The sequence below is a fragment of the Indicator indicator genome, chromosome 9 (genome assembly GCF_027791375.1).
Source record: "Indicator indicator isolate 239-I01 chromosome 9, UM_Iind_1.1, whole genome shotgun sequence".
In the NCBI taxonomy this organism is placed as follows: Eukaryota; Metazoa; Chordata; class Aves; order Piciformes; family Indicatoridae; genus Indicator; species Indicator indicator.
In genome coordinates, this window is record NC_072018.1 from 31,042,981 (window position 1) to 31,070,725 (window position 27,745).

Genomic DNA, 27,745 nt, shown 5'->3' on the forward strand with positions numbered 1-27,745 from the left:
CATCAGTCATACTTTGCCCCCAAATCCCCTTCTTACACATGATTTTAGGTGGATTTAAATTGATGCCTAAGCATGTAGATTTTTTCCCTGTTGGTGCCTGTTGTTGGAAAGTGGAATAGGAATGGAAAAGAGAACAAACCAGAAATCAATACTTATATAAACTTATGCTCTTTCCATGTTTGCATTTTTGCTCTGCTGAGGTCTAGCAGAACTGAGAAGGGCAAAAAGGGTGATCAGAACTATGGAACGTCTTCTGCAGAAAGAACAACAGGGTACACTGAAACTGTTGAGTGCAAAAAAGAAATAACCTGTTTGGATATGAGAGAAGTCTACAAAATGGTGAGAGGAACAGGGGTGTAAAATGGAATTGATATTGCAGAATATCTCCCCACATAAGAAATAGGGACCAGAAGAAAGGGTGCAAGTCAGAGCCAGTTTCAAAATAAATCAGGGGAGCTGGAAAAAAAAAAAACAACAAACCATCAACTGTTGGCCTCCTTGCCAAAGATGTTTTTGCATGCAGAAAATTTGTCAGGTTGAAATGTGGCCAGGAGAAATAGCTGGGAGAGAGATCCATTGGGGGTTATTCAAATTACAGCAGGCTCAGGAAATCTTGCAAAAAGTCAGAGACTAGGACCATAGTACTGGCAAATCTTGTGTGCACTTGCTGTTGGCAGCTGTGAGATTATGCCATATACTCAATGCCACAGGTCACATATGTCATGTGTGTATATCAACCATCATATCACATGAATTGCTTTTCTATTATTAATTAATTAAAGCTGTGGGAAGCCACATAGCTGATTTGAAAATACAGGAGTTGTTGAAAATGGTGTTGAAAACCAGGCTCCCTGTTGAGAAAGGTTTGTCATGAGAAATAATAAATTATATATGCATGTGAATCTTTTTATGCTGGACAGCAGCTCTTTCTGGATGCATGATTGTGAGAGATGTCTGTTCATCTGTGCTTGGAAAGCAGGTAGGATGAAGGTATGGTATGGAGGCACCTTATACTGTTTCCATGCTGGGGCAGCAAAAGTTCTGTCTTCATGACTGTGGTACTGAGTTTGATAGCTACATTCATCCAAAGTAATCCATGCAGGGATCTCTGACCAGGGTTTGTATAAGTTAATTTATGATCCACTTCAGCATTCACTCTTACATCTCAGTCTTGTCTGTTATGTATGAAGTCTGATTATGGCATCATAGATTGTTAGGGGCTGGAAGGGACCTGAAAAGATCATCCAGTCCAACCCCCTTGCCACAGCAGGGTCACACAGGAATACATCCAGATGGGTTTTGAATATCCGTGGAGAGGGAGACTCCACAACTCCCCTGGGCAGTCTGTTCCAGTGTTCCATTGCCCTCACAGTGGATTTTTTCCCCCCCATGTTTCCATGGAACTTCTATGCCTCAGCTTCCATGCATTGCCCCTTGTCCTGTCATTGGGCATCACCGAGCAGAGTCTGGCTCCATCCTCTTGGTACTTACCCTTTACATATTTATAAACATGAATGGACCCAGTACTTCAGATGTGGCCTCACTAGGGCAGAGTAGAGGGGAGGAGAACCTCCCTGAACCTTACTATCACATTCTTCTTAATACAGCCCAGGACAATAATGGCCTTCTTGTCCATGAGAACACATTGCTTGGTCATATGGAACTTCTTGTTCACTAGGACTCCCAGACCCTTCTCTGCAGAGCTGCTTTCCAGAAGGTCAACCTCTAACCTGTTCTGGTGCAGGGGATTATTTTTCTCTAGGTGCAGTACCCTATGCTTGTCCTTGTTGAACTTCATTAGCTTCTGCTCTGTCTGCCTCTCCAGCCTGTGCAGGTCTCAATGAACAGAAGCACAGCCTGACAGCGTGTCTTCCAGCACTCCCAGTTGTATCATCTTCAAATATGCTGAGGGTACACTCTGTCCTTTGGTCTAGGTCATTGATGAATATCATGACAGTATGTACATCTGCAGCACAATATGAGGCAACAACACAGTATGAGGCACTCCCAAAAGCCAGCTTCAAGGGTAGAGAGGCCATTCACTGGAGTAAGAGCACGCTACTACAGCCCTTAGAACAACCAGAGGCTGTGTGTCTCATGATGCCCTCATGCTTATTATTCTGCCAGCCACAGCCAGAGGACATTTAGAGTATGTTTTAAGAAAACCACAGGGTGAGAGAGTGAGCAGGTGACAGACTTTGCTGTGTGTAATGGCAATGCCTTTGCCCAGCCATCAATGTGGCACAGACACTCTGCCTCAGCACTTTATTTCCATCAGTGACATATCATGTTTTTGGGGAATGAGTGCATGCCAAGTACTCATAAATGGCAAATGACTAACCACGTATCTGTATGGCCTCTGCCTGTCCTTCTGGGTATAAATTAATTTTTCTATAACAATCTTCTCTGGTATTTTCTTGAGTAATTGTCATATTTTTTTGGGGGGGTGGCTGGATAGAAAAGAGTTATTCTCTTTTGCTAGTGAGAATGTACCATAATTTTATTGGCTACTAACAGATGAGAAAATAACTCTTGGACTCTTGGCTGTATTTCCATTAAGGACAGCTGTAGTTCAAAATAGATTAATTTTAATCACCTTCTAGCTACACGATGAAGGCATTTATTAGTTTGGGCTCTTACTGGAGAAGTGTTAAGGGTGTATTCCTCTGGAGATGGAGGAAGGAGGACTGAAGGGGCTGCTCATTAAATTGGATTCTTATTTGAATGGAATTTTTTTTCCTTTGCTCCTGCGTAATTATAATGTAAGTTTAAATAATGGTCAAGGTGCCTACAGCTTTCTATTACTGTCTAAAATCTCAGTTTGTAAATAAAATAGGTAATATGAGACTGATTTTTTTTTTCTGTATGTGTCTATAGCAGTTAATTCAGCTTAGCATAGTTATCAGAAGAGGAAAGAAAAGGCAAGATTGCCCTTCCTTGCAGTAAACAAACTCTGTAAACAAAGGTAATTATTTTCTGCAGCATAGCCCTAAAAGTGGTCCTTATTTTGCTGGTAACAAAATGTTTGTGGTGCTTTGCTTGTACATTATAGGCTATATTTTGGTTTTTGCTTCTGTGTATCTCAAGCTCCCTTGAGGTTGCTAAGTGATTACAGAGATTTTCACAAGAGAAATACCACCATCTGTGCTGGTATTGCACAGATGACTTTATATGAAAGATATGATTTTGAGAGAATCAAATGGATTACACAGCTCTGATGACATCTCTTATTTTATGTGTACATCAAGTTCTACTTGAGTAGCAGAGCACGAAAGTGTGTCTAATGACCAAAGATGATCTCAAATGAATCTCTGCAAAGTGTTGGAATGCTTCAAGCAAAAGAAGATCACAAAATGATTTGAAAGCCTCCAATCAATGACTTGAACTAAAGATGTGATGCTTTGCAATGAAGCAAATAATCAGGTTGATGATTGGACCGTGTAGCTCTATCTCAATCTCTTTCACGTACTCTTGTACCAGATATTCTTTTTATCCCAAACAGACTTTTGGAAGGTAATTGATTAAGAAAGTACTCCCTTCCTCAAGGGAGATAGAAAAGTGGCTAGAGTGAATTTATCTGTGCACAAGCTGGCATAATTTATTCTTTATTGGCTATATTCTTGGACTTTCTTCAGTGTTAAATCCGATTAAGTTTGGTTCCATTTTTGAGCACTTCAGAGACGTGCAAAGAGCTTCTGATGCTTTTATTCCTACTCATCACATTTTCATTGATCCAGTAGTTTGTGTTGTAAGTGATAGTTAAAAGAGTAAATAATTAAAGGAGTCCAAATTTTGCCTATAAACCCTGTGATTTGTCTCTGTGTCCTTGGGCCACTTCAGTCATCCTCTGTGGCCAAGAAACATCAGTGCTTTACAGTACTTCTTAAGACTTCTCTTTAAGCAACTAGACATTGAAGACATGACATTTTAATCCAAAAATTTTGCAGTTAAGGATTGGTTGTAGATACATTGTGAACAGCACTTCTTTTCTGCAGCTCATAGCCATTTTTGGTTCACTATTCCTTAGTGTATGATTCAGTGCCCAATTGTTTCCTACCATCAGCATTGATTCAGTTGCATTCCCCATAGATGACAGAAATCATGTGTTTGGGGGTTTCCAGTTCCTGGACTCGACAATGCATAGGAGTTCGTTTTCATGTTTATGTAATGTGTCAGTATATAGGGGTGCATTAAGAAGAGTGTGACCAGCAGGTGGGGGAGGTTCTCCTTCTCCTCTGCCCTGGCCTGGTGAGGTCATGTCTGGAATACTGTGTCCAGTTCTGGGCTCTCCAGTTCAAGAGAAACAGGGAACTGCTTGAGACAGTCCAGCAGAGGGCTGGAAAGATGATGAGGGGACTGGAGCATCTCTCTGAGGAGGAAAGGCTGAGACCTGGGGCCATTTAGACTGGAGAAGAGCAGACTGAGAGGTGACCTTCTCAGTGTTGATCAATGCCCCAGGGCATCATAAATGATGCTACACACTCCCCCCTGAACATGAAGAAAAACTACTTTCCTGTGAGGGTGACAGAGCCCTGGATCAGGTTGCCCAGAGAGGTTGTGAAGTTTCCTTCTCTGGAGAGTTTCCAAACATACCTGGACATGTTCCTGAGCAACTTGCTCTGGATGACCATGCTTTCAGAAGGGGATTGAATTAGATGATCCCCAGGGGTCTCTTCCAACACTCACCATTCTGTGATTCTGTGATTCTGTGATGAATGGCCCCATAAACAAAACCCTAAACTTTTGGGAATGTTGCCATTTGGTTTGGAATTTGTTCCCAGAACCCAGCAGAATGGAATTCAAATCTGTGTGACAAAGGCTTTTATGTGCTGTGTTTTTGAAAACAGCAATACCAGTAATGATGCAAGCAAGCCTCAGAGAGGAAATCTTTTCCTGTCTGCATTCAGGCCTGAATTCCCAAAGTCTCCTCATCTCATTTTTCCCCATTCTACACCTGTCTATATATAATGGAATTGATAATTTATACATTGCCAAGTCAACAGAATTAATTCAATTTCATGAGTGAAACTCGATCAAAGAGCAAAATAATTTTTTTATAAGATGGAAATCTTCATGAGTAAAATATCGATCTATTTTTTCATGGATTCTCTATTTATTGTTAAACATGTTTTCATTTATCTTGTCCCTTGCCTAATATTAACTGATTGTCCTCAACCTAACAAATACCAAGATCACTATTTGGGGTATCTGGCTCAACATGTCAAAGCAATCACAACATTTCAATATAATTTCTGTAAGATGTTCTATAAGATGTTCTTTTTTTGGGGGGGGGGGGGCATGTCTTTTTTTCCACTTATTGCATCTGCATTCCTCTGACAGAAGACAACTAAGATAAAAGTTATTACATTTTTTCTGCACAAAATTTTCCTGAAGAATACAAAGCAACCAAAATATGGGAAGAAAGGAGTTAGAAAATGCCTAGATTTGTCGTGTTTCCTTCTCCCAACAGCTGTAGCATAAAAAAGAGATCTTTTAAACAAAGACCTGTTAGCTGGGATCCTTTGGTGTGTTTCCAGAAAGGATTTGTTGTTTTGCTTTGGGATCACTCATACTTGTGTTGTACTTAAAGTAATAGTTCATGGATTATGGTTCATGTGAGGCTGAATCTTTGTGTGCAAAATGCTTCAAAGTTTTTGAAAGAAGGAGCTAAATACGTGAATTCTTATTTCAGTATTTGCTTTCTAGTGGAGGCAGAAAACATAGTGTCTCAGATTCAAATGTTTCCTATGGCATATTCCCACACTGGTATTCTTTTGGGAACTGGCAGATAAAGCTTGTGAATCTTATATGTATGTTTGGTCCTAATGAACCCTGCACATCTTCAGACTGCTTTTAACCTTTCACTTTTAAGTAAGAAAATGCTGATTGGGATTAATGCAAAACAAACAGATTCAGAATAGTGATTAGGAATAAGAACTATACTCCAAGACAACAGAAAAAGGCAGAGATGCAGAAGTGGTTGGCTTGAGATCAGCCCTGCCAAGAAGAACTTGAGGACGCTGGTGGGTGAAAAGCTGGACGTGAGTCGGCAATGTGCACTTGCAGCCCAGAAGCCAGCTATCTCTGGGGCTACATCCAGAGCAGTGTGGCCAGCAGGCTGAGTGAGAGGATTCTGCCCCCTGCTCTGCTCTGGTGAGACTCCATCTGCAGCGAGTGTCCAGCTCTGCAGTCCTCAGCACAGGAGAGATGTGGACCTGTTGGAGTGGATCCGGAGGTGGCCACAAAAATGACCAGACAGCTGGATGCCCTTTGATACGAGGACAGGATGAGAGAGTTGGAGTTGTTTGGCCTGGAGAAGAGAAGGCTTCAGGGAGACCTTCTTGTGGCTGTTCTGGGTTTGCCTAAGATAGGGTTCGGTTTTCAGTTTGGTTGTTTCTTTTCCCCTTCACAAGAAGCTGGGAAGGGCCCTAGCCAGAGCAGCCAGATGAAGCAGGCAGTGGGTTTTTGATACCAGACTGAGGTCATGCCCACCAGATAAGGGAAGAGCTGGCAGGAAGCAGGTGGTAGTGATGAGCAAGATCAGGCTGGGCCAGGCCATTGCCGTCAGTGCTCCATGTTGTATCACTCGCTTTATAGGCTGTTTCATTAGTGTTACTGTGCTTCTGGATTGTTGTTGTGCTGTTCTATTAACTGTCCTTAGCTCACAGGGCTTTTTTTTCTCCCAATTTTCCTCCCCATCCTACCATGGGGTGGTGGTGGGGCAGTTGTGTGAGCAGCTGTGTGGGGCTTGGCTGCTGGCTGTGCCTCAACCATGGCAGTGGCCTTGTAGTTTTTAAAGGGAAAGACAGAGACAGACTTTTTAGCAGGACCCAGTGTGGCAGGACAAGAGGTGATGGTTTTAAACTAAAAGAGGGGAGATTTCGACTAGACAGAAGGAAGAATTTTTTTCACAATAATGGTGGTGAAAGAGTGGCAGAGGTTGTTCACAGAGGTGATAGATGCCCCATCCCTGGAAACATTCCATGTCAGGTTGTCCAGGGCTCTGAGCAACCTCATCTAGTTGAAGATGCCCCTGCTCATTGCAGGGGGATTGGAATACGTGACTTTTAAAAGTCCATCTGCACTCAAACTTTTCTATCATTCTATGATTTTCTTCACTCTCATAAGATCTACTTTTCTCCTTGTTCACTTTCAGGAATGATTCACAGTGCTAGGTCTGGTTACTTAGACCCAAAATAAACTTCCAGGTGCAGCTCAAGGGTGGAATGTACATTGCACAGTTGTCCTCTCAGCTCTACCAAGTGGAGGTTAGTGTCATGTGTACAGGGATATTCTGGTGCATCTCTCAAAGATCAGAAAGTTTGGCCTCTCTTGCTTTTACACATTCTCCTTCCCCTGTATGATGACAACTTTTCAGATCAGTGGGCTTTTTTCTGGGAATTGGAGGCAAGAAATTTTCCAACAGAGGATTCTGAAGATAAACTTTTCTTGTAATGGAGACTCACCAGAGAACAGTGTTGTTGACCTTCAGGATAAAATTTGTTTAAATATTGCTGGTTATTGGGTGGGGAAAGAATACTGAATCAGTAAAAGAGGCCATCTTTGGAAGTATTTTAATACTCTGCCTTATGTATATCCCTGCTCTCTGCTGGTTAGGATCAAAATTGCATTTAAATAGGAGTGTTTGAAGCCTCTTGTACTTTGTGAAGTTTAGAGCAGCTGTGGTTTGTGCCTTATTGATATTCTTGATATTGACTTCAGATTTATTTGAATTCTGTTGATTTTGTATTATACACAACTTGTAGCATACTCTTATGATGGATCGAATAACCACGTTTTAATGACTTGGTTTTGATCTCTCCATCTCCCTATTCTTTTCCCAGTTTGAGTGCTGTTGTCTTCTTGGATTTTTCAAAAGTCATAGTCATGCTGTATTTTGCACATTTTTCATGCTGAAAAGAAAAATACTCCTTTTCTGTTATGATCACCTGCTTTTCCTTTTACAATAATTCTAATCTGTTGCTCAGATTTTATACAAACATACATACACATGTCAGCAGCTACCACAGAGGCAGAAATGGATTGCCTGGGCATTTGTTAATTTGAATGAACATGAGGCTTCTGCTTCGCCTATGGAAAAAAAGAAGCAAACCCAACAGTTTCTCTGGGAATTCATGCAGTGTGAACAGAACACATCTTGGCAAAATGGTGAGCCAAGAAATTCCTCTTTAGTTGCTCTGTTAGGCAAACTGCATTTTAAATTTCTTGCCGAGGGCTTTGTTTGACTTGCCCCAGGCAAGCTGTTCAACATATTTATCAACCCTGTTGTAGCATTAGAGCCAGCGCTTATCTGGGAAGATCATCCGCTTAATGCCATCTGTCATCAGCAGTTTTACTTCTTTCAGCTGAGCTTGCTCTCTATTTCAGGGCTTTTTTTTTTTTTTTTTCTTTTTTAACATTCCTCCCAACCATTTCTTAGTTGATTATTTTCTAGTGATCTCAGATATTCTGTGATTGCTTAAATATCCTGTGCCTGCTGAATGTTAAAGCCCTAAAGACTTCAATAACACAATTTGATTTTAAGTCTTGATTGATAACATTAATCCTATATGCGTCCAGATGGTTCAGCAAAGTGCTCTATGTATTCTAGTGTTATGTAAAAGATGATACTGCATTTCAGTCTGGGTCTGGAATTCTTTCCAGATCCTTAACAAGAATTTGAAAGAAAAAAATGAGAAGGAAGAGTCTAGGGTAATGCCTTCGGTATTTTTATCTTGGCGCCTGTGAGATCATGGCTTTGATCATTTTAGATTTTCAGACCTTTATTAACTGTTGTGTCAGTGCACAGGCAGTATGAAAGTGTTCAACAGAGCTGTATTCCCTCACATCACATGTGATTGTGAGATCCAGTTCTACTTTTGGATTTGTGTCCATCATCACAACGAAGCCAAAGGGACTGGCACATTGCACTGCAGAGAACAAAGTTTAACTTTGTGGAAGTCTGGTGCTATTGAATTACATAAAATCAAGAAAAAATATTGTAACCAGGCATACAGCCACTGTGTATAAACTAGATACAGGCTGAACATTCTCCTGGGTTGGCAGAGACATCTCGATCTCCTGATTGTCCACACTGGGAGATCTGCTGGGCCCCATCACAGCTTCCTTGTTGCTTGCTTGCTTGCCCATCTTCTCTTTAGGGGAGGGAGCACCATGGTGACTACCAAGGTCTCATCCTGACCTTTCATGGTAAAGCCAGGGTACTCATGGCAAACTGTGACGTACTAAAAAGTGGATGGTCCCCACAGTTTCAGAGCACACAGCATAAATATCTCTTTGGCTCAGCACTTAAAGATATCTGTACTTGGACTGTCTTCAATCAATCAGCTGGATCATCTGCTCTACATGAGTTTTTTTAAAGAAAAAAAATGCCAACCACACTCAGAATTTGGCAGAAATCTATGAAATGAGAATTATTATATAGGTATGTCGTTTGCTGAGGTTCAATTTATCCCTTCCAACTGGGAAAAAAAAAAAGCCATTTCAGTTCAAAGCAGCTGAGCATTTCCTTCTCCAGATTTTATAGAGGTAACTAAATCAATCGTATTCAAAATTTGGGCCAAGTCCTGTACTGGCCAAGAGAAGCAGGGATACTGGCAGCTGTGTCTTCAGATCCCACAGAGATGCTGGCTAGAGCCAGATGCATTGAGGTAGGCTGGTGGGATGTACTGTTGGCTGTCCTTTACTGCTTCAATGTATAGGAGCAGCCTGTGCCCCCAGCTACTTTTGGCTGGGTACTGTAGCATTTGAGCAGCTGGCAGAATCATTGCTTCCAGGGCTTCAGAACATAAGCTGGCACAAGAGCCACTCTCCTCTGTCTAGTATGCTCCCAAGCTCTGGATAGATCCCATCCTGCTCCTTACTCTGATCTGGGGTTAGGGAAGAGGATTCCAGGGCACACTACTCTTTGTTCTCCCAGCATGTTTTATTTTTCTGAGTATATATTTAAAACTGACATTTTGCCTTGCTTAGTGGAATCATGCATTCTAAAATCCTGTTAACAGAAGGACGAGCAGGATCTATATCCTTTGCATTTCATTTTCTGTAGTGAAGCATTGCTACCAACCTGGCATTGAAACAGCTTCTTAATCTGGTGTATGGAAAAGTGCCTTGAAGTGTGGGCGTAGGGATTGCAGGCAGTGGGCCAGGAAAGACTTGGCATGCCAGTGAAATAATGCATTCATTCTTCAGAATATGACAAAAAGAGTCTTCTGCATCTCCTGTTGGGCTGCTGGAAGAGAGAATGCTTGCAAATAAAGCTGGCAGGAGTGAAAGGTCATTGGGTAGTCAGGCAGAAGTCAGGTTATGTGTGCACCTGATGCCCAGTGGAGAAGGATACATCACAAAAGTAAAGGACAAAGGCATTGGGAAAAAAAATATCCACAGATGAAAATATCATATATGTGTAGAATATGAAAATTAGCCAGTATATAAAAATAATGGAAATTTGGGAGGCCCTAAAGCATCAACCTCCTTTAGCAGCTGTGGTGCTCAAAACTTAATAGATTTTAATTAGGACAGAGTGGGTCCATCTTGTGAGGTTTTAGTTTGGATCAGGAATGCCCTTATGATGCAAATTGACTGCTGGTGCAGATTTACATATGCAATCAGAGATAGGAATTTATATCAGGGAACCTGCATGGAAACTGAGTGTTATTCCAAGATGTGATAGGAACAGACATTGGAGAAGTGGACCAGAATGAAGGTCATTAAGGTTACCTTTGCACAGTCATGCAGTTTCTTGTAGGAGTGGAGAACGTCTGAAACTTGCATCACTTTCAAACAAGTTTTCCCATCTTTGTTCTGTGTGAAGGCTGGTGTGTGCAGTACACAAAATCAGACAATGCTTTGGGTTGGAAGAGACTTTAAAGGTCATCTAATTCAAGCTTCCTTCTGTCCACAGAGACATCTTCAACTAGACCAGGTTTCTCAGAACCCCATACAACCGGACCTGGAATCTTTCCAGGGATGGGACATCTATCATCTCTCTGGGCAACCTTTGCTAGTGTTTCACCATTTTTACTGTAATCAGTTTTGCTGAGGATTCATTTAGCTTGTGCTGCAGCACAGATTTCTGCAACTGAGCTGGTCATGCTAGGCTCTTAATAGTTGTGGAAGAGAAATAGGCAACTTTCAGGCACAAACCACTGTGTTTGGAGGGATTTGATTCAGCTACACAAGCAGAGACTTTCAGGTTTTTATGATGTCTGCATATAGGATATGGACATGCTTCCATTGCCTTAAAATATGTGAATGTTTACATTTGTGAAGTCCAGGAGTACTCTGTCTGGCCTCAAGATGCATTTTGAGAAAGGTACATGCTTCTCTTGAGTCCTTTGTCATTTCTGTCAGGCTAGTGTAGGTAGATGTTGTGGATATCCTAAGGCATCTCAAGTCACTGAATCACAGAATGGTAGCAGTTGGAAATTTCTGGAGATCCAACAACCTGCTAAAGCAGGGTCACCCACGGCAAGTTGCACAGGACCGTGACCAGGCATGTTTGGAGTGTCTCCAGAGAAGGAGACTCCATAACCTCTCTGGGCAGCCTGGTCCAATGCTCTGTCACCCTCACAGGAAATAAGTTCTTCCTCATGTCCTGATGGAACCTCCTATGTTCCAGTTTGTGCTTGTTGCCCCTTCTTCTGTTGCTGGGCACCACTGAAATATCTGGTTCCATCCTGATGTTGAGATATTGATAAGTACTGAGGAGATCCCTTCTCAAGTCTTCTCTTACTCAGGCTAAACAGCTCCAGGTCTTTCAGAAAGGTGCTACAGTCCCATTGTCAACTTTGTGGTCCTCCAATGGACTCTTCAGTAGCTGCCTGTCTCTCTTGAACTGGGGAGTCCAGAACTGAACATAATACTCCAAATGTGGCCTCACTAGGGCAGAATAGAGGGGAGAAGAACCTGCTTTGACCTGCTGGTCACACTCTTCTTAATGTCCCCTGGGATACAAATGACCTTCTTGGCCACAAGAGCACACAAACAAGCCTGGCTTGTTTATTTAGGCAAATAAATTAATCTGAATGGATCAATTCCTCTCATAGCCAGTGGAGACCTACTCAATATGGGTAAGGTAATCCTTAAAGCAATTCATCTCAGGAGAGTAAACACCTGGGGTTCTGTTCTGCTGCTCTCTGTGAGTATTTGACAATTACTGCAGATTATCTGTAACCAGGGGATGCTTATCACTCTTATCAGAGTAACACTCTTCTTTCGTTATTTTAGCCAAATACTTCAGTTTATGCAAACTATTTTTGAACAAATATGCAAATGATGTGGGTTGCCTATGGAAACATGTTCCTTGGCTGTGCGGGAGATATCTCTGCATATGGATATGGAAAGGCAATAGGTTTGAGGAAATGGATGTGGGTTCTGGAAAGGAATCCTTATATATTCCTAATAAATGCTATTACAAGCATTTATTCTGTGCTCTTAAATGCTATTTCAAGCATTTATTCCCAATTTGTAGCATTACTATTGCTTACAGGGGTGAGTGAACAGACTGCCATATGAATGTTTGGTTTTGAAGTTCAAAAGCACAAAAAACAAGCTTGAAATACCTTTTGACGTTCCAATTAAGAGTCAGTCAAAACCCATCACTAAAAGAATAAGCTTTGTTTTACAAATTAGCAATTAAAAGTGACAAATATCTTTAATGCTTAAACACTCTTCTGCAGTACTCATTATATTCAAATAAGACTTTTTTTTTTTTTTCCTGGGAACGTGACTATGTTCTCCAGTATTTCTTTTTTTCCTTCCTTTCTCTTAGGAATGCCTCAGCAAGCTTTCTGTCTAAAGGTGATCTCACATCATCAATACTGGGGTTTATGCAAATTATTGAAAGAAGAGTTCAAAAGGATACCACAGAATCACAGAATGTTAGGGGTTGGAAGGGGCCTCTAGAGATAATGTAGTCCAACCTCCCCACCAGAGCAGGATCACCTAGAGTAGGTCACACAGGAATGCATCCAGGCAGGTTTTGAATGTCTCCAGAGAAGGAAACTCCACTCTGGCCAGCCTGTTCCAGTGCACTTTCACCCTCACAGTGAAAAAGTTTTTCCTTATGTTCACCTTATAGAACCTCCTCTGCTCCGGCTTGCACCCATTGACCCTTGTCCTGATGTCACTGAGAAGAGCCTGGCTCTGCCCTTCTAAAACTCTCCCTTCATATATTTATAAACATTGATGAGGTCACCCCTCAGTCTCCTCCAAGTTACAGAGCCCCAGCTCCTTCAGTCTTTCCTCATAAGGGAGATGTTCCACTCCCTTCAGCATCCTTGTGGCGCTGGGCTCTTTTAAGCAGTTCCTTGAGTTCCTTCTTGAACTGAGGGGCCCAGAACTGGACACAATATTCCAGATGGGGCTTCACCAGGGCAGAGTAGAGGGGGAAGAGAACCTCTCTCCACCTATTAGCCACACTCCTTCTAATACACTCCAGGATGCCATTGGCCTCCCCAGCCACAGGGGCACATTGCTGGCTCGTGGTCATCCTTCTGTCCACCAGGACCCCCAGGTCCCTTTCCCTATGCTGCTCTCCAACAGGTCAGTGCCAACATACTGGTCCATGGGGTTGTTCTTTCCCATACACAATACTCCACACTTGTCCTTGTATTTCACGAATGTTTTCTGGGTTCAAACTATAATAAGAGTGGCTTATTGTGCTTTTATGTCTATTTTAATTTTTTTCCCTCTTTTTTCCCCCTCTCAGTTGTATTGAATTATTTTAATGTTTTATTTCTTCAGTTTTCTTAGTAGAGTAGTAATAATTAGGGAAACTAAGCTTTTTTTTTTTTTTTTTTTTTTTTTTTTTATTACAGAAGTATGTGAAACCTTAAACTGAGATTATTTCCCTACTTAATAGTCATTGTTCATGTTAAAGATGGCTTCAGGCAGCCAGTGCTCTGAATAACAGACATTCCATGAGTTGATGTGTCTTGACTCTAGAATATTGTGTGGGGTTTTATTGTTAATATTTCTCTCTTTGTGAAAATGTCTCTGTAGAATGTGGCACTACTTTAGCAGAACAACAAATATCAGCTGATAGATTTATTAATGCTGTAGAAAGTGATTTACCAAGGTATTGTTGTAAATGATGTCCTTTTACTAACAGGTTATTTTGTTGTGACAAAGATTTCAATTTTATCTGTTCTCATGGCTGTGAGGATTTATAGTTTGTGCTAGGTGCCAGCATACTCAAGCAATGATGAGATTTGTTCACCATGGGAATAAAATTTCTGTCTCTCAGAGGAAGGAGGGCAGAATGAACTCAGACAGAAGCTGGAAGAAGAAAAAGTGGAAGGAACCGTGATGAGGATGTAGGTCACTAGGTCAAGTCAGAGAGGAATATCAATGAGGATCCCAAATAATAATTATTAATCAAGGAGAGTCAGTGACCACTGCAGTGATGATCAGTAATTTCAGACAGTGCAGGCAGGGATTTATTGAGCATTAAAATTCTTAAATAGGAGAAGAATGTACTTTGTATTTGAAGCTGTGACTGTGTCTGAACTCCAACCTGTATCTGGGATAGGTCCTTAATTTTGGGTTACTCATTTGCACTTTGGAAAGTTGGCCTAGGAATATGTGAGGAAAAGATATTGGATCTATATTCCTTTGAAGAGATTAAATGGTTCATTTACCACCCCTCAGCATGTCCCACCAATATTAGTTTGATAAACCAGCTACAGAGTCCTTTCTGCAAAGGGCTCAGCATCATTTTAGGCAGCTGGAGCTCAAACTTCCCTTGTAATAGTAAGGATGCACAGCACTGAAGTGTTGGTGTTGAGCTGAGGTTTATTTATGCTTCACATACAGATACAGGCTTAGGATCTAACAAACAGCTACAAAACAACAGCACTCTTGAAAGCAGTCACAGAATCACAGAATGGTGGGGCCTGGAAGGGACCTCTGGAAGTCATCTAATCCAACCCCTCTGCTAAGTCAGGGTCCCCCAAAGGAGGTTGCCCAGGATCATGTCCAGTCAGATTTGTAATGTCTCCAGAGAAGGAGACTCTACAACCTCTTTGTGCATCCTGTTCCAGTGCTCTGTTACCCTCACAGTGAAAAAGTTTTTCCTTATGTTTACATGGAACTTCCTGGGTTCCAGTTTGTGTCCCTTGCACTCATTGCCAAAAGTTCCTTCCTTATATCTAGCTGAAATATCCCCTCTTTTAGTCCATCACCCCTCATCCTATCCAAGCTATCACCCTGCTAAAAAGTCATCCCCATCTTTCTTACAGGCCCCTTTAAGTATTGAAAAGCCACAATAAGGTCTCCCCAGAACCTTCTCTTCTCCATCCTGAACAATCCCAACTCTCAGTCTACCCTCATGGCAGAGGTTTTCCCAGCTCTCAGATAATTTCTGTGGCCCCCTCTGGACCTCCTTCTGTGGCCTCCTTCTGTGACCTCCTGAGGCCAGTGTCTCTTCTCTGCTGAGGACCCCAGAGCTGAACCCAGCACTATAGGTGGGGTCTCACCAGAGCAGAAAAGAGGGGCAGAATACCCTCCCTCGACCTGTTGGCCATTATGCTTTGGATGCAGCCCAGCATATGGTTGGCTTGCTCAGACTTCTGGTGAAAGGAAGCCTAAGCTTCAGGGATTGCTGGTGTTCTCTAGGTATACTCTTAATTTGGACAATGATGGGACCACAGCTGCCATTTGAACTGTGCAACAGAGTCAGAGTGATGTGCAAAACTGTCCTGTCCTGTATCGATGGACTAGACCTAGAGGCATAATTACTGGAGAACTTCTCCAGCTTAGCTGAGATGAAATAGTGACACCAGATATAGAAATACGGTCTGATTTAAATCATCATTAGATAGATGATGTGTGGGTGCCTGAAAAATTTCTCAAATAAGAATTTTTGATTGTTGTTTGTGCAAAACTGTGAGGGATTATTCAGGAGAGGTCTCATAGCAGTTTGCCACCAGCCTAATTTATCTGAGGAGCTCATGTCTAAAAGCCATAGCTAGCTCTGTAGTCAAGGGAGAATGACTGCAATTTGATCAGCAATTTGTATCTTATGTGGGCTGATTTGTCCTCAGGAGATGCCTGCCTCTTGCCATGGTCTCCAGGAGCAGGCTAGGCTCCTAATTTATGTGCTTTGCCTGATCAGCTGAATTAGGAGAAGTTTGAGACATTACTTCTGTGATTTTTGGTGCGTTACAGCTTTGATTTGAAGCTAGTCTCTGAAGATTCTGAGAAAGAATATGCCATTGCCAGCCATGGGTTTTGCTAGAAGGTCCTGCTTTTTCTAGTTGTACTACAGAATCACAGGATGGTTTGGGTTGGAAGGGACTTTAAAGATCATCTAGTTCCAACCACCCTCCCCCACCACCCAACCTCTGCTATGGACAGGGACACTTTCCACTAGGTCACGTTGCCCAAAGCTTTGTCCAGCCTAGCCTTGAACACATCCAGGGAGGGGGCATCCACAACCTCCTTGGGCAACCCTTACTGTGAAGAATTTCTTTCTAATATCCAGCCTAAATATGCCCTCCTCAAGCTTCAATCCATTTCCTCTCCTTCCATCACAAGCCCTTGTCAAACATCCCTCCCCACCTTTCTTGTAGGCTGCTATAGGGTCTCCTCAGAGCCTTCTCTTCTCCAAGCTGAACAGCCCCAAGTCTCATAGCCTGTCCCCATAAGGGAGGTGCTCCAGCCCACTGATCATCTTCATGGCCCTCCTCTGGACCTCCTCCTGTGAAGGAATGCTTCTGTAATTTTCTAACCTGTCATATCTACAGTGTTATCAGTGGAAAACTATCATGGGGAATTGATTTCTATATGTATTTAATGGTTAGCTTACTTTTTACTGCCTTTTATTTCAAGTATTTTGGTAAGGTAGAAATTAAAAGAAGTGTGTTAGCACTGAAGGAGAAAATACATCACCTATCATCAGGGAGAAGATGAACAATCCCAGAGTGTGCATGCCATGCCTCAGCCTTAGAGAGTCCTCCGAACTGTAGCAAATGTTTTGTAGCTGTTCAAGCCCTCAGAGAATTCTGAGTGTCAGTCTTGTTTGTTCCTTTCCCCTGGCTCTCATATGACATCCTTGATCCTTAGAATCAGGGGAGTTTTGCTGGTTTACTCATGTTGTCAGCCTGATGACCTTTGATAATTGGTCATGTGGGTGTTTGACTACCAAAATTTTGTCTGAGCACCAAATATCTGGATGAATAAATTGTCAAACTAAAGCGTCTTTCCTCCTGGATATTGCATAATTTAATCCATTCTTGCTGCCACCTTTTCAGTGTGCATGTGCCTGAAAGCAGAGCATTAAGTAACTGTTTGCCATTAATACCAATTATTGTGTTTTGACAGCTTGCTGATCAACTAAAGTAAAAATGGTGCTGTACAAATAGCACAGTGGCCTTTCAAACAACTTTTTTTTCCCTCTCTTTTTTTTTTCCCAAATGTGAATGAGATTTATTCTTGCTTTGGCCTTTGAGCTCTTGCGGGATTTGTCCTCTGTGATACATTAACATTCAGAGGCAAAAATGCAGCTTTGAGTTGTGCTCTGGTGCAGAATCAGTTTCTCAGTATAGTTCTATGTATATAGTTCTATATACATAGATATATGTAGAATCTTAGAATGCTTCAGGTTGGAAGGGACCTTTAAAGGCCATCTAGTTCAACCCTGATGCAGTCAGCAGGGACATCTTCAACCAGATCAGGTTGCTCAGAGCCCCAAACAATCTGATATGGAGTGTTTTCAGGAATGGGGCTTCTACCACCTCTCTGGGTGACCTGTGACATTGTCTTACCAGCCATATCGTAAACAATTTTTTCCTTGGACCTAGTCTAAATCTCCCTTCTTTTAGTCTAAAATCATACTCCCTAGTCCTGTGGCAACAGGCCCTGATAAAAAGCCTGTTCCCATCTCTTATAGGCCCCTTTTAAGTACTGAAAGGCCACAGGAAGGTCTCCCTAGAGCCTTCTCTTCTCCAGGCTGAGCAACCCCAACTCTCTCAGCCTGAAATAACCTCAGGAAACATTCAGCTATCATGTGCTGGCCATAGATGTAACTTCCCTTATGGGCTGTATCAATTCATGTGCAAATGAATGATTTTGTATTGAACAGATGTTGACATAACTTTATGTCCTTTATGCAACATTCAGGTATGGGCTGTTTCTGGGGAGCTGAAAAGAGGTTTTGGAGCCAGAAGGGAGTCTACTCCACTCAAGTGGGTTATGCAGGAGGGCATACTCCAAATCCTACCTACAAAGAGGTCTGTTCAGGTAAGTCTTTCCCTTTGGTTTTTAGGGGTTGTGAGTAGAATCCTGTCAGATTATGAGTCACAATGAAGAGTGACTGCAGCAGCTAAAGAGATTTGGTATATATTTGGTATATATATGTTCTTGAGGCTGGACCTCAAGAACAAAAGGAGAGTCTATGGCCTTTGGAAGAGAGGGCAAGTCTCTCATCAGGACTATAAAGATGTAGTAAAGCTATGCAGGGAGAAAATCAGGAGAGCCAAAGCACAGCTAGAGCTCAGCTGTTAAGGACAATAAAAACTGTTTCTATAAATTCATTAACAACAAAAGGAGTAACAGGGAAAATCTCCATCCTTTGTTGGATGCAGAGGGAAACAGTTACTAAGGACAAGGAGAAGGCTGAGGTGCTCAGTGCCTGCTTTGCCTTGGTCTTTAGCACTGGATCCAGCAGTTCCCTGGACACCCAGCCTCATGAACCATGAGTCAGGGAGGGGAATCAGAATGAGGTCATCACAATAAATGAGGCAGTGGTCTGTAATCTGTATGCTGCATAAACACACACAAGTCTATGTGGCCAGATGGGCTACACCCAAGGGTGCTGAAGGAGTTGGCAGATGTGCTCCCCAAGCCACTTTCCATTATTTACCTGAAGTCCTGGCTAACTGGGGAGGTGCTAATGGACTGGAGGGTAGCAAATGTAACACCCATCTGCAAGAAAGGAAGAAAGGAGGATCCGGGAGTCTATAGACCTGTCAGTCTGACCTCAGTACCAGGGAAGGTCATGGAACAGATCATCTCAATCACCATTACACAACATGTAGAGAACAACCAGAGGATCAGGCCCAGTCAGCATGGGTTTATGAAGGGCAGGGCCTGCCTGGCCAACCTGATCTCCTCCTATGACAGGAGGACTTGACTATTGGATGAGGGAAAGGCTGTGGGTATTGCCTACCTAACTTCTGAAAAGCCTTTGACACCATTTCCCACAGAATTCTCATGGACAAACTGGCTGCTCGTGGCTTGGATGAGCACACCCTGCACTGGATAAAGCACTGGCTGGGTGAAAGGGCCCAAAGAGTGGTGGTCAGTGGAGTCAAATCCAGCTGGCAGCTGGTCACAAGTGGTGTTCCTCAGTGCTCACTGTTGGGACCACTTCTGTTTAACATCTTTATTGATGACCTTGATGAGGACATAGAGTGTGTCAGCAGTAAGTTTGCAGATGACACCAAGCTGGGTGGGAGTGTTGATCTTCATGAGGGTAGGGAGGCTCTACAGAGGGACTTGGATAAATTGGATCCATGGCCAACATTAGTGGGATGAGCTTTAATAAGGCCAAATGCCAGGTCCTGCGCTTGGTCCACTAGCACCCCAAGCAATGCTACAGGCTTGGGGCAGTGTGGCTGGAAAGCTGTCTGGCAGAAAGGGACCTGGGGGTTCTAATTGACAAGCAATGGAATATGAGCAAGCAGTGTGCCCAGGTGGCCAAGAAAGCCAATGGCATCCTGGCTTGTATCAGAAATGCTGTGTCCAGCAGGAGTAGGGAGGTGACTGCCCCTTGTACTCAGCTCTGGTGAGGCCACACCTCGAGTGTTGTGTCCGGTTTTGGGCAACTGAATACAGGAGAGATGTGGAGAGGCTGGAGCCAGTGGAAAGGAGGGCAAGGAAGCTGTGAAGGGCCTGGAGAATAAATCTTGTGAGGAGTAACTGAGGGAGCACCTAAAAACTAAGACGTGAAATGCTACTTCATTTTTTTAAGTATACAAGATGACTGCTGGCTTGTAGAAAGCAGTGCTAATTTCTGCAAGGACAGGTAGGGCTGAACTGGCATACCTGCTCTGCTTACAGTGTGCCCATCCTGATTTACTCTGAGTGAGAGAACACAAGTTCCAGAAGTCAGATGCATACAGAGAGGCATTTTGTACAGTTGTAGGTGAAGGATGGCTGCAGGGTGTCGCATTGTGGAGCAGCATTAGGAAAAGCTTCTCTATGAAAAGGATGGTGAGGTGCTGGAGCTGCCCAGGGAAGGGGTGGAGTCACCAACCCTAGAGGTTTTTGACAGGCATGTAGGTGTGGCACTTCAGGACACAGTTTAGTGGTCATGGTAGTTGGGTTATGGTTGGACTCAATGGTATAAAAGATCTTTTCCAGCCTTAACGATGCTATGATTCTGCAGGGCTGCTTTCCCCACTTATCCCACTCGTGTTTACTTCAGCCTTCAATACAATCAGTTGTTGACATCTTCCCCTACTCAAATTTGGATCTGGTGCCCAGGTACTAGGACCAGAGAAGCACTCATGGTAGACTTGTGCAGCTCTCCTTCTGGAAGAACTCTCTCTTGTCTTTACTTTTCTTTGTAACTCATGCACTGGTGCCTGTAGAAGAAAGGGTTTCCATCTCATACTCATATTGTCTCCATACCCACAGAGGAGAGACCACAGGGTTCATTGTGGCATGTGCTGTTCCTGTTTAGCTGTAGGAGAGTTCTGCTCTCTTACCTACACCCATCGGCTCATCTTCAGCATAGCAGTGTCCTGGCTTCACACAGCCTGCTCTCAGAAGCAAGCCCCCTCCCACACACACTGATGGGCAGGAAAACAACATCAAAAAAGCCCCTCTGGGTTGAGATCAAGAGTTTACTGAGATGATAGCTAAATACAATTACCTTAGCAGAAGGTGTGTGGGATTTTTGTTTACTGAACTTAATATTGGCCTATCAAAATCATGTTTGGGTTTGTCATTAAATTACCTAATATGCAAGAGTAGTGGAACATCCAGAAACCAGCCATATTAAGCATCTAGCAATCACTAAAAGTCTATAATTCATCTTTGAATATTATTTTAATATCCATTCTTGCTCAAGAACACTGGCTTCCCAGTCTGCCCCTTTTCCACCCTCCCTTCCCATTTTCCACCTTTTTGCCCCTTTTTCCCCTCAAAACCCAGAGCACCTGGGCTCTATTGCAGTCTCCTCCCACCCCAGGTGTGGCCACTTTGCCCTCCCTGCCCACTCTCCTTTTTAAGCAGCCCAGGAAAGGCAGCAGCCCCAAGCTGAGCCCATCTGGGCTGAGGATCCTCCTTTCCTCACTGGTGAGTCCCTCATGGTGCACTCTGGGTGATTGGTGATGGTTAGACAAAGGCTGGGGGGCCTGGTGGCCCCCCAGTCAGTTAGGACTAGGGCTCATGACTACTCCAATGTCATCCATGGATACTGGCTGGGCCTCCTTACTGGGGCTGAGCTCCTCTGTGTGGTGCCTTGGCTGGTTGAGGGTCTTGCCCATGGCTCTGGGATGGATGCAACAATGGCGATGGTGGAGCAGGAGCTGTTTAGGTAGGGAGGAGGATGGTGTAGAGGGAGCAGGAGATGCTTTGGGGGTTGGGGGGAAGGCAGGGGGGTTAAACTAGATGGTCTTTAGAGGCCACTTCCAACTCTGGTGATTCCATGATTTGATGACTCTATGACTTATTTCTCACCCTGTTGCCATGGGCAGGGACACCTTCCACTGGACCAAGTCAGCATCTTTAAGACCTTTTGTTTTGTTTTCTTGTACATAAAAGTAAAAACATTGTTAGCTATGATGAGCTGATGGCTTTTGGACCTGAAGCTACCTTATTTTGAAAATAAGGTCTTCTGTATGTTGACATAAGAAATGCAGTGATTCCATGAAATTCAAGAGTGAATAAAAATTATTGGCATAAGAACCATTTACAGTCTCACCAAATTTGTAGAAAGGGTTTGGCTATTTCGATACTGTTGCTCAGCAAAAGTTAGTCTTTGTCTGAAGTGTAGGTAGTGGCAACACTGAAGCGAAGTTATAACTCAAAGATAAGTTGTCTTAACAGTATTTTAGGTCTTTCTAGGAAGAAAGTTTTATCATCTATGTTTAATTTTGCAGCTTGACTCAATAAATGTTGGTTCAGAAAAAGGGTAGGAAGGATACTCTAGGAGAGTTGGGCTAGATGATCTTCAGAGATCCTTCCCAACCCCTACCACTCCCTGGTTCTGTAATTCAGTGACAGGCGTTTGTTAATAGCTAGCTTTGCTTCCAAACACACTGAAATATATAGAAATAAATACTCTTGTGTCTACTAATGTAATTTTTTTTCAGGAATATGTTGATGTAAAGGTGATTATTTCAGCAACTAACCTCAAAATTTTGAGCCTTATATTTAAGGAGATTTCCTTTGGAAGCCTTCATAATACCTCAATCAAATTTGGCTTCTGAGCTAGAAAAACGGTAACTGCCTTAGTAAATGAACAGCTTGTTGGAATTCTGCTGTGCCTCTGTAAGTAATAAAGGTAAATGTGTAAAGAAGGACAATTCCTTAATTTAATTCCTTTTTGGCATCACTTCTCAGTGAGATCCAAATGGAACGTGTGTTGTGATATAATAAGAAATCTTTTATCACAAGAAATTTGTGTTCCATGCTTTTCTGCAGCTGCAGTTGAGTGTTTACACCTATTTTGAGTTATGGGTAGGAACTACAACACTGCAAGTTCCATCTCAACATGAAGAGGAACTTTGTAGGGATCACAGAGCACTGGAACAGGGTTCCCAGACAGGCTGTGGAGTCTCCTTCTCTGGAGACTTTCAAGACCCATCTGGAAGCATTCTTGTGCAACCTGCACTAGATTCTATGCCTCTGCTCTGGCAGGGGGGTTGGACTTGATCTCTGGAGGTCCCTTCCAACCCCTAACATCCTGTGGTCTTGTGATAATCGACCCTGAGAATGGCTTTTCATCCTTAACTGGGGTGAAATCTATGGTATGCTCATCCCACTGTTATCTCCTAATAATTACTGAGGTAATATATGTACAAGTATGCTGAGGAAAATCATTTATTCAGGAAATGAATTCTGTTTCAAGTTATGCAAATGTGTTCCTTAGAAAAAGCATGACTGTTGATTTTGCTTGTCTGTATGTGAGTATGAACAAAAATCAGAGAGCACATATTAGTTATCTTTCCATATAACCAAGAGGCTGTACAGAGAAGTCTAAACTTCTCATTTGCATCACTATTAATAATGTTACGTTTTTACACAGTTCAATGCACAGCATTCTCTAATTCCCATGGCACAACCCTGCTTTGACTTTGCATTGCACTCTTAACACTAATCCTTCCACAGTGCTAAGAACTTGATACTTCCTCTGATTTAAAGCACAGAACCACTGGCAGCCAACTGACTAATGTTGCTGTTGAAGCAAATTCTTTCTTCTCTGTACTTGCTGGTGGAGAACAGCTTGGAGGCTTGCTTTTGGTTTATGTTCTTGTTAACACTTCTCATGCCAAGCACTGAAGTTGATACACTGTTCTCACTGACAATCTGTCACATCAGCTTCAGTGAACCAGTGTAAGGAGTTCAGTGCCACAAACATAATGGACACTTCTTCATCTGTGCAGAAGTGACAGAGGGTGACAGAACATTGTAGCAGGCTGTCCCGAGAGGTTGCAGAGCCTCCTTCTCTGAAGGCTTTCAAAACTTGCCTGGATGTGATCCTGGGCAAACCTAGGCAATGTGGATTAGATGATCTCCAGAGGTCCCTTCCAAATCCCACCATTCCATGTTTTAAGGTGGGATAGAATAGGACAGGACTATTTCAGTTGGAAAGGGCCTCCATTGGTCATGTAGTCCAACTGCCTGACCAGTTTAGGGCTGACCAAAAGTTAAAGTGTGTTGTTAAGAGCACTGTCCAAATGCCTCTATTTTATAGACAATGCTGTGCTAAATAAATTGCTTTATAAATGTTAAAGTGTTTAGATTAGGTAAACATAGCAATAAGAGGCTTCATCTATGGAAGGATGAGTGATGCCTGTCTAATCTATTCAGATGATCCATTATCTCCTAATACTTCTACACTCTTGTAGTTTTTCCTTTCATCATTTGCCTACACTACCTGTTCTATAAGCATATGTGGTGCAAGATGTATCTGGCAGTTATTTTCCACTGTGTTTAATGGCCTGGGTATTAAATAATTATGGCTTTTTTTTTTTAATACAGTAGGGATGTGCTGAACAACTTCTCCTTTCCAACACACACACAGTTCTAGCACAGCAAGGGCAGTTACACGCAGCATGGTGGGGGTTGGAAGGGATCGCTGGAGTTCTAGTCCAACCCATTTCCTAAAGCAGGGTCACTCAGAGCAGGTTGCCCAGGATTGCATCCAGATGGGTTTGGAATGTCTCCAGAGAAGGAGACTCCGTAACCTTTCTGGGTAGCCTGGTTCAGTGATGCATGATGGAGTATTGAGATACTGAGTGCTGGCTGTTGGCCAAGGGAAGATGTCAACACAGAACAAGATGGTGAAGTCAGGGAAGTAATAAAAGCTACCCTCTCTTTTAATTATGTTCATTATAGGCAGTTTTTTACCTCAGAATAGCTTTGTTTGACTGAGATGCTTCAAGAGGTTTTTGTAGCTACTTACTGTGTTTTTTTTTTTTTTAATAGTGAACAAATCTAGAACTACTAATTCAACAAAAATTATGGAATGAAGAAATGGAAACAAATTCGAAGGCCATTTTCTAATGGATTTCCATTAGATTTGTACTGCAAAGCTACAGCTGAGATTATTTTTATAGCCCTTTTTAAAGACACATTTGCATTATGGGTGCTTGTGTGCCTCCAGATGCTGGACACTGGAGGACTTTTTGTTCAGAGATGTCCAGGAGCATAAGCACATATTTTGTAGCCTGGTCTGTGAGAACATAAATGTTATGTGTATGTACTACACATTTCTGTTCTTAGTTGTGCAGCTGAGCTGGAGATTTTACTGATTTCTGCATTCTATTTTTTCCCTGTTTAGTTTCCTCTTGCTCTATTTTATCCTGATTTTTTTTAATTTTTTTTTTGTACTTTCTTTCATTGTTAAGCACTTTGTGGAAGTTTCTTTCAAGAGAGCTCTCACAAGCTCCTCCAAGCTGTTACCATCTGGTTGCTTCTAGAGGCCTTATTCTTCCTTGGGAAGAACAGTTCTTATGAAACAGTAGGCTTTGGTTATGTACCATGTGATTGCCACTTTCAGTCATCTGTTCTGGGAAGATCATATCTATGGTAAACACAAGAGTCATGTCCTCCAAATCCATCTCCAGAAAGGACATGAGAGCTGTCTAAACAGTAGCCACTTGGGAAGTCTTTGAGCTTTGCTTTCAGCCCAAGCAGAATATGTGCAAGGAAGTTATTTTAGTTCAACACCTTTTTGACACTACTCTGAAGAAGAAAACCCCCAGCAAATCTTTGGATGAAGTATTTAGCACTTCTTAAAGTTAGTGAGTGCTAGCTCATCCTCTGGAAAAGTGGTGTGGATTTCCTCTTTTTCCCTATGCTAAGGTCATGGTAAGATTTTGATTCATGAACCAAGAAAAAGCTTAGAATATAATCATAGCTTCATAGAATGCTTCAGGATGGGAGTTAGCTTTAGAGGTTACCTAGTCCAACTTCCCTGCAGTTAGCAGGGACATATTCAACTAAAGCAGGTTGCTTAGAGTCCCATCTAATACAACCTAGAATTTTTCCAGGAACAGGGCATCTACCACCTTTCTGGACAGCCTGGGCCATTACTTCATCACCCCCAGCATAAAAAAAATTCTTCTATTTAGTTTAAATGTCCCTTTTAATTTGAAAGCATCAACCTTCAGCCTGTTGAAACAGGCCCTGCTGAAATGTCTGTCCAAATCTTTCTCACAGGCCCCTTTTAAATATTGAAAGGATCCAATAAGGTGTTCCTGGAAGCTTTTCTTCTCTTGTGGCCAAGAAGGCCAGTGGGATCCTGGGGTGTATTAAGAAGAGTGTGTCCAGCAGATCGAGGGAGGTTCTCCTCCCCCTCTACTCTGCCCTGGTGAGACCTCATCTTGAGTACTGTATTCAGTTTTGGGCTCCCCAGTTTAGGAGGGACAGGGATCTGCTGGGACAAGTCCAGTGGAGGGCTATGAGGATGATTAGGGGACTGGAGCACTGCCTTATGAGGAGAGGCTGAGGGACCTGGGGCTTTTCAGTCAGGAAAAGAGAAAACTTAGAGGGGATTTAATAAATGCTTATAAATATCTGAGGGGGACAGGCTCTTCTCACTTCCTCCCTGTGACAGGACAAGGAGCATTGGATGTAAGCGGCAGCACAGGAGGTTCTGCCTCACCCAAGGAGGAACTTTACTGTAAGTATCACAGACAACTGGAGCAGGCTCCCCAGAGAGGTTGTGGAGTCTCCTTCTCTGGAGATTTTCAAGGCCTGTCTGGATGTGTTCCTCTGTGACCTGAGCTACATTTTATGGTCCTGCTCTGGCAGGGGGGTTGGACTCAATCTTTTTGGGTCCCTTCCAACCCTTGATATCCTGTGATCCAGGCTTGACAACCCAACTCTGTCTTTCTTCATAGAAGAAGTTTCTGCACAGAAGATGTTTCTCCTTTGTCTCTATGCTTTTAGTGCATGTTGTAGAAAGGAAGCATTGCATTGCTGCAAATGAATACAGCTCTGTTTTCCACATCAGCACTGGTCCAGCCTTCTGCCATGTTCTTCATTTGATGGACCTCCACAGGAAGCAAAAGTGATCTGCAGACCTCACATTAAGCTATGTAGCATTCACCATTTCTTTTATATCAGCAAGGTGATTGCTGTACTTCTGTAACACTGTGATGGCACCCCAGGAAAAGTTAATCCTGTAAGGGTGAACTTTCAACCTCATAACCCTTGAAGAGAGTATAATTCACCTCTCCACTGGGGATATAGGAAAGTCATGATCCTGCTTGAAAGGGTCAGATGAATGTTACCATGTTCAGACGTGGGGAAGGTCATTTGAAGATTATCCTCTCAGCTGATGTGCAACTGCCTTGCAAAATTGATGTTTAAGAGAACTGAATAACTTTGAAGCTTATGAATACAGTGCTGGAAATTATTTTTGCATTTTGTGGTAACAACCATACAGACAAATCTAAAAAGGCATTCTGGAGGACATGAAGGACTTAGAGCTATTTTTGGTGCATTAGCCTAATACATAAGTGCTCCATTTTCTGGCCAGCATTAGACAACTCAGGATGTTCATTCAGTAGGAAACATCTCATGTTTTGCTTACAGAGGTTTAGAACAATTCTGTTTATTTGTATATTCATAAGCTTTTTGAAATTTGCATAACTCAAGTGTCTTCTGAAGGGAGAAACTCTGCAGTTATTCCTAAACTGGTTTTGTACAATTATCATATAAAATATGCAGCTAATGATTATTGCCTTTTAAAACAAGGGCAGTTTTTGGGTTTGTGGTTCAAGCTGTTGCCCTCTAAGCAAGTAATTTTAATTTGTTTTGGAGATCTTTCATTGTTTGTCCTCAGTGACTATAATGCAAGATAAATGGATGACTCTGGCTGTTTGTTATCCAATAGTAGTTAGGAATCTTAGTGAACATAATAGCAGATTCAGTTAAGCCAATTTGTAACCTAGTCAATTCTCAGTACCATTCTGAAGCATATCCTCTTGTACACAAGTCATATGTCTTAATAATTAACCACACAATAAAACTATCCCAC

The 27,745-nt window shown here is 42.5% G+C and overlaps 1 protein-coding gene across 1 annotated transcript in view; it reads left to right on the forward strand.

Annotated features, from left to right (window-relative positions):
• Nucleotides 1-18,131: 18,131 nt before the first annotated feature.
• MSRA (methionine sulfoxide reductase A) overlaps nt 18,132-27,745 on the forward strand; it is a 160,825-nt gene continuing 151,211 nt past the window's right edge. Inside the window, exon 1 of the mRNA XM_054383552.1 lies at nt 18,132-18,268. Coding sequence (XP_054239527.1) covers nt 18,132-18,268 — 137 coding nt within the window. The remainder of the gene's footprint in view (nt 18,269-27,745) is intronic.